Consider the following 10,912-nt stretch of genomic DNA (forward strand, 5'->3'; position numbering starts at 1 on the left):
GTATCTATCTATCTATCTATCTATCTATCTAATCAGAGTTAGGAGCTGTTGGCAGTTTTAGCTTGAGAAATAACTGGGAAGTATAAAGAGAAGGATGAAAAGGGGGAGTGCATAAGTGCATCTACTAAAAACAGACAAACTTGATCTAAAAACAATGGTATCAAATGCCTGGTGATGGACACCTTACATTGATGCCATCTTCAGCATCCAATATATATGGCCTTTTTCAGTGTTAAAACTAAAACGCTTTTAAACCATTTTTTTTACACTTGTTACACTTGTTTAAACAAGTACAACAGTACAGAAATAGCCAACACATAAACAGTGTTTATATTCAGCCATCTAAGAAGTACTAAATCTGTTCAAACACCGAATGTCAACCTGGAAAACACGCAGGCAGCCACCGCTGGCTCAACGTGACACACGAATAGGAACACAGCGTGCTTGGCTTGGTCGGCAAAGCGGAGCATCATGAACACACCTCCCTCCACCACACCCCCGGCGAAGGTTACAATCCGCGTTCAAGTAGATGTGCGCCACCGCAGAGCGCTATTTGTAAAGCGGGGCGAGTGGTATAGTACAACAGTACACACTGCCGTTAGTGCCGTGTCAAAGCCGACTCACTCACATACAGTAACAGCTGGAGATTGTTTTAGGACTTTGCGCTTCATTACTGAGCTCTCTTTGGGTGATTGTGGATCGCAAATCCCAAAGAACAGAGGGACCTGTTGATTAGGGGACCCTGTGGTGAGAGAAGAGAGGGGTCCCGAAACACTGTGTATAGTTAGCCAGACCTCAGTTGCTTCTTTGTGCACATCCAGCAATGGCAAACGCAGGGATTCAGCTTTTAGGATTTGGTCTCTCCCTGGTGGGGATCATTGGACTCATCATCGGCACCGTCCTCCCGCAGTGGAAGATGTCGGCGTATGTCGGAGACAGCATCATTACGGCGGTGGCCATGTACGAAGGGCTGTGGATGTCGTGCGCTTTCCAAAGTACCGGACAGGTTCAGTGCAAAATCTACGACTCCATTCTGCAACTGGACAGTAAGTGGTTGTAATCAGTCCATAGGTTATGTCACAGTTTGAATGCAATTTATGCGGTTATGTAATTTATGAAAGTCATAACGTTAACTGTGTGCGCAAACTTTTCAGTGACGAGATCCCGTTCGCATCACTTTGTTAACATCTCCGCCTGAATACAGTGTGCCATTTGCCTACTGTCCATATCCCTCCATTGTGCAGAGAGGAAGAACTGCATGTCAATGTTGATGAATGCCTCTGTGCCGATGAAGGTGTCACCCCCAGTCTGTTTATCAATTACCAGCGTTCACTGTTGGCTTTGTGTTAGACCACAATGACCTCATTGTATTGGTTCACACGAAGATGGCTATCACGCAAAGCGTTGGTGGCGCGCCGACTTGTGCCATTCTGATTGTTTTTTTTTTTTGCTGTTTTTTTTACTTGTCTGATCAAATGACTGAACTGAACGCGGTTGTTACTGTGGAAACAAACAAATTTCATTCGCCCATTAATTCAAGTACCCTAGGCTTATCAGTCATTTCCATTTCAAAAATAGTTATCTTGAGATTCTAAAAGTTTTTTATGCAGAAAAAGTGTTATAGCCTACATTCCTGATTCTTGGAGTGATTTCTCTCTCTCGGACTCGCTCTCTCTCTTCTCTAGGCTACACCCCCCCCCCCCCTCTTTTATATGGACCCAGTTTGAGGTTGATAAACAGGCACTCCCCCGTGCCATCAAGTCATTATAGCGTAGCCTATGTACCCAAAGGAAAGGGAGGCAGTAGCCTACCAGAAACCATGGTAACAGAATGAGAATGTTCTGTAAGAGAATGTGCTCACCTCCCTTTGTGTGGTCCTGTAGAAAACAAGGTGGGGGGGGGTCACAGAATCTGACTGGGCCTTAACTTCCCTCCACCGGTTTCTTACATTCCGTGGCTGGCAGGTTGAACATGGCTCAGTTTGATTATGCCAGTTTCGACTGGTTAAAACCGCACCTGGCAGCAGGTGGAATGCATTCTGGGAAGGAGGGTACCCCAAGATCCCTAAATAGACCCCCGTCCCCTGCCACTCTTTATTTGCTGAAGAGCTTTCTATTGAACGGATGTCCTTTAATGAATGCATAACGGAGACGAGTATTTCTCCCCCACCCCATTCCTATATCTCCTCATGCCTCCTACTCAGAAATGTGGATAGAGAGAGAGAGAGAGAGATTCACCAACACATCCATCCACACATACATACATACATACACACACACACACACACAACGAGAGAGATGTACCAACACGGAGAGAGAGAGAGAGAGAGAGAGAGAGAGAGAGAGAGAGATACACTAGTACACATGTACACAAGCAAATGCACATACACACACACAGACATGCACCAGCACACACATACAGAAACAAAGACTATCTCTCTCTCTCTCTCTCTCTCTATTACTCACATACATACACACACACACACACACACACACACACACACACACACACATGTATGTACACAGAGATGCACACACACATATCCTAATGTACACACACACACACTCACACACACACACACACACATGTATGTACACAGAGATGCGCACACACATATCCTAATGTACACACACACTCACACACACACACACACACACACACACACACACACACACACACACACACACACACATACAGTACAAGCTACAAGCCAGTTCCACAAAAGCAGAAAAATACTGGCACCAACTGGTTCTGGGTGGATAGAGGATAAAGCCCTGCTAGTTTTATGGGTGGGGAGGAGGAGGAGGGGGGGGGGGGTAGATAGATTACCCCATACACTTTTAATTGCCCCGCTCCCTCCTCCTCCCTCCTCCCTCAGAAGAACAGGAACAGATGGGAGAGGGGGGCACCTTAGGGAGAGAAGAGGGTGATTTCTGGGAAAGACAAACACAAAGTATCCCATCAAAAAGCTCTCTTCAAGGGTAGTTAGAGCCGCTTATTGCCGTGCTTGTTAAGGGCGCCTAATTTATAGTGCTCTACTGATTGTTCTGAGAAAAGACTTGTATAATGTTTGCTGTAGTTAAAGCTGTTTGAAATAGAATGCTATTGCAACAGGTTGATAATGCTCTGTAGTTTCCAGAGACAGTAAAACAGTTTCAGCTTAAAATTGACAACATTCTTTTATTCTTTTCCTATATCTCTCTCTTCTTTTCTACTCTATCCTTCCATCTTTAATTATTTTTCACATACCTATCTCCTTTGCTCTCTCAAATTATACCCACCCCCTTTTATCCCTCTCACACCCATCTCTCTCTCTCACACACACTCTTTTTTCTTTCTTTCTGTCCATCTTTCTCTCTTGATCTTTCCTTATGCCTCTCCATCAATCCCACCCTTCATCCCTCTCGCCATCACTCTCTTTATCCATCACTCTCTTCATCCATCCCTCCTTCCCCGTCTCAGACGCCCTCCAGGCCACGCGGGCGTTGATGATAGTGGGCATCATCGTGTCCATCGCAGGCCTGGGTGTGGCCAGCATAGGCATGAAGTGCACCACCTGCGGAGCCGACGACAGGCCACGCAAGTCCCGCATAGCGGTCACAGGAGGCGTCATACTGCTCGTAGGAGGTATGTGTGTGTGTGTGTGTGTGTGTGTGTGTGTGTGTGAGAGAGAGAAGGAAAGTGCTTTTGTGTGAGTGTGTATTTGTGTGTGTATGTGTGTGAGAAGAAAAGTGCTTTTGTGTGTTTGTGTGTGCGTGTGTGTGTATATGAGTGTGTGTGTGTGTGTGTGTGTGTGTGTGTATATGTGTGTGTGAAGGCAATTGTCTATTTGTGTGTGTGTGTGTGTGTGTGTGAGAGCATGTGTTTGTGTGATTGCTGTCACTGAAGGCATTATAGTGCTCTTAGCAGTTGTGTGTGTGTGTGTGTGTGTATGTGTTTGTGAATGTCTGTGTCAAGGAAAGTGTGTGTGAGTGTGTGTAAATCCCCTATATATAGTCATGTTTTTTGCATGACTTCAACCATAAGTATGACCAAATGGATAAAGGCATGTCTTTGACGCTTGATGGTCTTTTGGGCCCCCACCGTCGACTTAAAGGCACCGAACCCTAACCTTAACCCCAACCATAACTCTTGACTAACCCTAGCGCCTTCCAGGCAGCGCTGCCTTGAAGTCGACGGTTGGGGCCCAAAAGACCATAGATCGTCTTTGACCCTATGGCCCTTCAGAAAAGGGAAACGGCCAGAAGACTTGAGTGAAAATCTAACAGGGCGCATGTAAATCATGGCAATGAACAATTATGTCTGACCTTTGACCTTGACTGTGTGAGGTTGCATGTACAGTGGACTGAAGTCTCTGTCCAGCTTCAATCACCGTCACAGAGTGTTAAGTAGTCAGTAGTGGTGTGTTTTAGAAGTTCGCTTTCTGGGGATCAAAGCGCTTCACTTTGAGTTGGAGTGACGCTTGTTGTTCAGGTCACAAGACAATGCTGGCAGCTGTGGAGAAGTTGGCGGGACTGGCCGAGCGTTTTTTTTTGTTTGTTTCCACTGCTCGACAGATGCCTAGCATTCATCTGTTTCAGGCAGCGTAGTAAGGTTCTGTAGATGTGTGGGAGGGAGTTTGAGGGTTTTGCCAAAGGCCGCTCTGCACTGTTAGATCCTGCCATGACCTCCACTGTGGGTCTTTAGAGTAGAGGTCACCAAGAGGCTGATTTGTGTGATCGCTTTTCATGGTTATTATGTCACTTCAGTCCATCAAAGAGAGAAGTGGCAAAACGGAATGTCTTTGTGTTTAGTCTGAGAAGCACTAGCTTCTGTCTTTGCTAGAACATAAATCTCATTCGCTTGACTTTTATTCTGTCTCTTACATTCACTCTGTGCATGTGTTTGTGTGTGAATGTGTGTGTGTGTGTGCACGTATGTGCACATTTGTGTGTGTCTGTGTTTGAATGCATGTATGTGTGTGTGTGTGTGTGTGTGTGTGTGCGGTATGTGCACATGTGTGTGTGTCTGTGTGTTTAAATGTGTGTGTGTGTGTGTGTGTGTGTGTGTGTGTGTGTGTGTGTGTTTAAATGTGTGTGTGTTTCCCCCAACAGCCCTCTGTGCAATCGTGGCCTGCTCATGGTTTGCCCACAACGTCATCCGTGCCTTCTACAACCCCTACACACCAGTCAACACCAAGTAAGTGCCCCGCCAGGTTGCCTGAATGTAAATCCCACATGCCTCACCACACTACAGACACGCAGGCACCACGCTGGACCACACTGACAAAAGCCACCTCTAAGCCCCTCCAGTCACAGAGCTTGACTCTGTTCAATCTGTCTCCCGCAGGTTCGAATTTGGGGCCGCCATCTTCATTGCGTGGGGGGGCTCCTTCCTGGATGTGCTTGGGGGGGCTATGCTGGCCGCCTCATGCCCTCGTGGCAAACAGATGTCCAAATACCCACCCAAGAATGCCTCAAGAGCCCCCAGCAGTGCCAAGGAGTATGTCTGAACCACAGACGCCATCTGGTGGACAGAAAAGAGAGAGAAAAACAGCAAGGGATGGTGCAGGTCTCTCCACTCCTCACCTGCCACAATGGACTGAGACTATTAGTTGTTGTTGTTTTTTTTACTTTTTTTAATTACTTCAGCTTGTTTTAAGATATTTGTGCTGATGACACAAGAACAAAGGGGGGAAATGCATTCTGCCCTCTTATTGAAGAATTCTCAAGGGTAGAGTTGATATGTTACATCACATCTGATACACTGTCTTTCTCAGAGTACGACCATGTGTAAAAAAGAGTATTATGAGGAGCAATATTTAGAATGTGATGTGTAAATTCAGCTGTCAGTGTTATAGCTGCACACTCTCAGGTCGGTGCAACAAAGGGACTTCACTTTGGGCAACAAAAACATTCCTTAGGGAATTGAGTGTAACTGATGTCATAGCTATGTACTTATATTTGGTCAGTCAGACTGACTGACCAGACTGACTGACCGAAACGTCAGTTCACCCGTAAACCGACCTTGTACGTGAAGTAAGCAGTGTTGCGCTTTTCATTTTTTTTAATGTTTTGAAGATTATTCTTGCGAAACAGCTGCAGCCGCAGTATAATTTATCAAGGTGTGCGAGCTCCCCACCATCTACTGTATAGCTATGTACCTCAACACTGTGCCTCAAAGGAGGACATCTGTACCCCGTCAGTATCAGCATCTCTGACGTACCCATCAATAAGTCTCTTGTCCTCCAAGCATATTGCCTCGGCCCGTACACACATGACATACAGCCAGGTGATTATCCTAACTGGCCCTTTAACTTGTCGTCTTCATTGGTCGGAATTAGATACCTCTACGTCTGTTCATCCCTGACTGCTAAACCCAGGGCCAGGAGAGAAACACCTGTATTTACTCAGAACAGCGTAGTCAGTTTGGACGAGGAATTTTCCCAAACATTCCCCTTCCCTTACCACAGCAGATCCTACTAATCTCCTGACATCTTAACAGCCTTCATTGTATTAACCTGTCTCTCAGTTGGTTTAAATATTAATTAGATGTGTGATTTTTCCAGACATCACAATTTTCAAACAGTTTTATCTATTACAAGGAGCTAGCCCTTTTCCCAAATAAAAAATCTTGATTTTACTTTAAGACCTCTACTTTTTTTGTAGTTTTGTAAGACACACATGTTTTTTTGTTATGATTTTGACTTTTGTATTTTTTTGCATACTGTTGACTCTTAAGCAGAAATACTTTACAAACCTACGTAAACACCCTGTAAATTTAGAACCCGGGCGTGACTGTGCATATCTTGTGCTGGGCTACCAGTAAATAATTGGCCTACCCAAGACAGTACATCAGGTTTGCTTTAGCTTCTGGCTATATGAACTTTGACTCATTTTTGAGAAGCAGTTTTACCCTCTGACCTTTAAGTGATGTGTTTTTGTGCCTTAGCTTATTCGTGAAATGTGGTGTACATAGCCAAGTTCATCAGTGCTTTCACTACAAGCATACAACTAGGAAGGTCATTTCTTTTTAGAAAGAAAAAATGTTTAAGGGTACGTTCAGACTTGGCTTTTTTTTTCTGTCAAGAAGTTTTGCAGACCGTTTAAAAAAAAAAAAAATCTGCCATGGTCTCGGTTATCCACTTGTGATTGGTCAGCTGTCAAAAAACAGTGTGATGTAGGGCTTTTTTACACTAGAAGTTGTAGAACATTTCTCAACTGTTTCTTAAAAAAAGATCTGAGTTGCAGAAAAAGACACATGCGATGGTGTTGTAAAAGAGGTCGGGCTTTTTTGAAAACACTGTCTACTCGACAGGATTATAATGTAAATCGGATGCCTGCAGCTGCGAAAAAACGCTGTCTGAATCTACTCTTAGAACCTACCAGAAGGGGAGCAAGATGGAACCTTTTTTTGTTAGTTTTTTTTTTTTTAGTTCAACAGTTGCTGTTACTTCCTTGGTTAAATATTTTCAGTTGTTTTCTTTTGTTTATGACAACCTGTTGTTAAACTGACTGTTTTTGTCTTCCCGTAGGGTGTTGCTTGTTTTCTTGTTTCACTGACTGTTTAACACATCAATGTCCTGTTTTTCAGTGTCAATGTCAAGCTTAGATGAATAACACAACAATCCATTGTTTTTATTTTTACATTAATCCCATTGGATGACATTTGAATGTTTTGTCTCTTAATGTTATGGTTGGTTGGTGATCTGCCATGATCGACAGAAGAAACATTCCTTAATAAAAGCCACATATGGGATTGTGCTTTTATCAGTCATGCATAGTTTATTTCCAAAAATTGCACTTTACAAAAAAATGTTAATTGCTCCATGCAAAAATATTTCAAATATTCATGAAAAAGGTCCAAATGCTCACTGAATATCATACATACACTACAAATCATGTCACTAGACAATTACTTTGAAAGCACAACACTATTTTAAAAATAAAAACATAATTGTACTGAAAGAATTTCCCGTATAAAGTGACCTTTACAAACCTGATATGAAGGAAGAATCTTCCATAATTATCTACCAGACTAAACCTCCCAGTCACTAGTTTACAGGTTAAGAAAAATTCCAAAAGATTAATATCCAACTTGACAAATGAATAACAGAATAATGATAAAGGTGGTACTTCCTAGCCTCTATGTATGCAAGTCTGACAAAGTGAGGTTAACAGTTAGCTTTTTATGTATTTTGTAAAGTGCAGAAGAAGAGGAAAGAAAAAAGCCCTGACACTCCATACCAGATGTTGTTTTTTTTCTTCTAAAATCAGATTTAAGCCATTCCATGTCACAGCCAGTGTTTATATTTCAAGTGAATTACATGAATACCGTGGAAATGTGGCAACAGAATGGTCTTACACCCTTACAATGACAAATTACTTTACCATGGAGTATGTGAGTGAGATGAACGACGATCAAGGATCAAGGCTTGGCTCCTTTTAAAAAAAAAAAAAAGACAAAGGCTACTGGGAAGAATTGGCAGTCTTTCACTTTTAGGCAACTGGTGATACCTCCATGGAGACGGGGAATCGTCTGTTGTTGTTCGTTATGATGTCCAAGTCTTCATCTCCCAGGTCAACTGCAATTAATATCAGGGTTAGTCTCACCATGACGTTAATAAAAAAAAAAATATATATATATATATATATATATATATCTTCTATAATTATGTCTTGTCATAATACATTATATAAATTATATATGCTATGGCTGTTGGGACTGGTCACAGGTGTACAGGGAAAGACAGTTGGTCCTGTCTCCGAGGGCTACCTAGACATTTGGAATAGGAAACTTAATAGGCATTTCGTTCTGATGGTAGGCCTACATCAGCCCCCAGATAAGGTGGCCAGTTGGTCTATCAGCCCCAGCTAAGGCAACCAGTTGGCTGCATCACTGGTCACAGACAAACTCTTCTAAAATCAAGTTTCCTACCTCTCTTTGAACGCCCGATCTGACCCAGTTTTGGAGCTCGCTGTACAATCCTCTGAGGTGGATGGCGGTGGAGTGCATTCTGATCCGCGGGGCCGATCAGCTGGTTGGTCAAGAGAATGACACTTGGCTGATAAGAGCCTGTCGGCGGCAGAAGATCGGGCATCCCTGCTATGCCGTACATCTCCGCTGCAAGGTGCGTTTTTTCTGTAGGCCTATCAGTTTGATAAGGTGGCTTCACTCTTTGAGTCGCCGTTTTGAAGTCTTCGGAGTTTTAACTTCCGCAATGGAGTTGGGCTACTTTACCTCGACGTTGAGCAGAATCCTACTCACGAGTGAAGTGAACCTATAGCCTAAAGAAGAGGCAGTCCGTTAGAAATATCACAGTAATTGTAAGGTGAATGAACATAGGCCTAATAAAACGGTCTTGAGGTAAACACTACCCATACCAAATATTATTGGCTGACTGACTAGCTAGCACGGATACATTCCCACTAACATAACAGTTGTAGTGGTAGTCCTATTTCATAGTCGATTTATTTTCATTTATTTCATCTGCATAATGTGTCACCAAGGTTTTTTAGGCTTTAGCTTACAGCTTCTATCAATATGTAGCCTACACGCTAACGCTAGAGCTTACAACTACTGTACAGTAACTTAGCTCCGTAGTAGTAACTTACGTTTGTAGCCTAGGGTAGCGAGAGAGACGGCGGCGGTGGTAGCGTAGCGTAGCCGCCTGTTTACACCTGCGCGTCAAGCTTACTGGGTTGTATAAATACGATTTGTTGTTCCTACCTGAGAGTTAAAGTACCAGTGAATCGTCGAGATGAACCTAACTGATCAGCACGTACACTGTAAGCCTGATACTTTTATATTTGTGTCGATTATGACGCCTCGCTTGTCGGAAGTGTTTCTTGTAGCTGTTGTAGCTCACGATACAACGCACTTGACGTTCGGGGCTTTCCTCCTCGAAGTGCGTCATCGCAGAAGGAGGGGTTGTTAAGTAGGCTAGGCTACACCACAAATGCATTAATGATTAACTTGACCATCACGTCACTTGATAACATTTCAGCCTACACAGCAAGTGCGTAGGGAAAAATGCAAATTACTTATTGCTACATGACAGAGAAGTGGTCTTTCTTGTGCAATGCCTTCATGTTCTCTACCAGACATTTTGGATTAGATTCAACTTTATTGTCATTTAACAGAGTAGCCTATAAGAGCCAATGAAATACAGTAAAGCCAATGAAATACAGTAGAGCCAATGAAATGCAGTTTATTGAAGAAATACATATTATTATACACATACGTATACTTTGTATAGGCTAATAATAAAACGCATATGAAATGCTTGCCTCATTTGGTCTATTTATCTATCTACCTATATCTATTTATTTATTTATTTATTTATCTGAATATATTTATATTCATAGGTAACCTATCCCAGATGTTGAAGGTTACTGAAGCTTCTACAGTAGTCATTGGCTCTTGCTATATACTGCTGCCGTTGGGGGGCGCTCTATACACACTTTGCAATGCTTTCTGTGTTCCCCAACCATGAGTCACCTAAGTAGTCCTATATTTGGGTCTAACTTCTACAGCGTTTGCCGAGGTAATGACGGGCTTATCCAACAGAGTGTAGATTAGTTATGGCACAACACACACGTTAGGCTATGAAGTAGCCTCGCCTACTTTTAAAACACACTGTGGATTAGTTAGGCTATGGCACAACGCATACCAAACACACTGTGGATGTATAGATCATCAACCAGGCCCAAGTTACTTTTAAAGTCAAGAGGTCAGTTAGGCTAGAGATCCACTTGCTCTTACAGGAATCATGTTTCGTTATCTGTTCATTCTTTTAGAGGGAACAACTCCTCATGAACTTGACAGGAGCCTATACCACTTTAGTGATGTTATTGTTTATGTCCCCACATGTTTCTGCCCAAAAGTTAATATGTAGCCTATGTAGGCTGGCTGTGATGTATTACAAACAGGC

The 10,912-nt window shown here is 43.0% G+C and overlaps 1 protein-coding gene and 1 long non-coding RNA gene across 3 annotated transcripts; one reads left to right on the forward strand and one right to left on the reverse strand.

Moving 5' to 3' along the window:
• The first annotated feature begins 622 nt into the window (after positions 1–622).
• On the forward strand, positions 623–5,496 carry cldn7a (claudin 7a). The gene is made up of 4 exons (XM_076288585.1): positions 623–1,046; positions 3,463–3,627; positions 5,094–5,178; positions 5,329–5,496. The coding sequence occupies exons 1-4, from the start codon at positions 824–826 to the stop codon at positions 5,489–5,491; spliced, it is 636 nt and encodes a 211-aa protein (XP_076144700.1). The 5' UTR covers positions 623–823; the 3' UTR covers positions 5,492–5,496.
• Positions 5,497–7,595: 2,099 nt separating this feature from the next.
• Positions 7,596–9,891, reverse strand: LOC143127242 (uncharacterized). Of its 2 annotated transcripts, none has more exons than XR_012987557.1 (3): positions 9,709–9,891; positions 8,917–9,266; positions 7,596–8,563 (listed from the first exon to the last, which is right to left on the reverse strand). It is a non-coding gene; the product is annotated as an uncharacterized LOC143127242 (long non-coding RNA). The 2 variants fall into 2 exon arrangements; XR_012987558.1 differs by having other exon boundaries at positions 9,594–9,891.
• Positions 9,892–10,912: the final 1,021 nt, after the last annotated feature.

Source organism: Alosa pseudoharengus, unplaced genomic scaffold (assembly GCF_046254945.1).
Source record: "Alosa pseudoharengus isolate Yale_2024_CS ecotype anadromous, Long Island Sound unplaced genomic scaffold, YU_APseudo_1.1 YU_APseudo_1.1_scf_17, whole genome shotgun sequence".
NCBI classification, from domain to species: Eukaryota; Metazoa; Chordata; class Actinopteri; order Clupeiformes; family Clupeidae; genus Alosa; species Alosa pseudoharengus.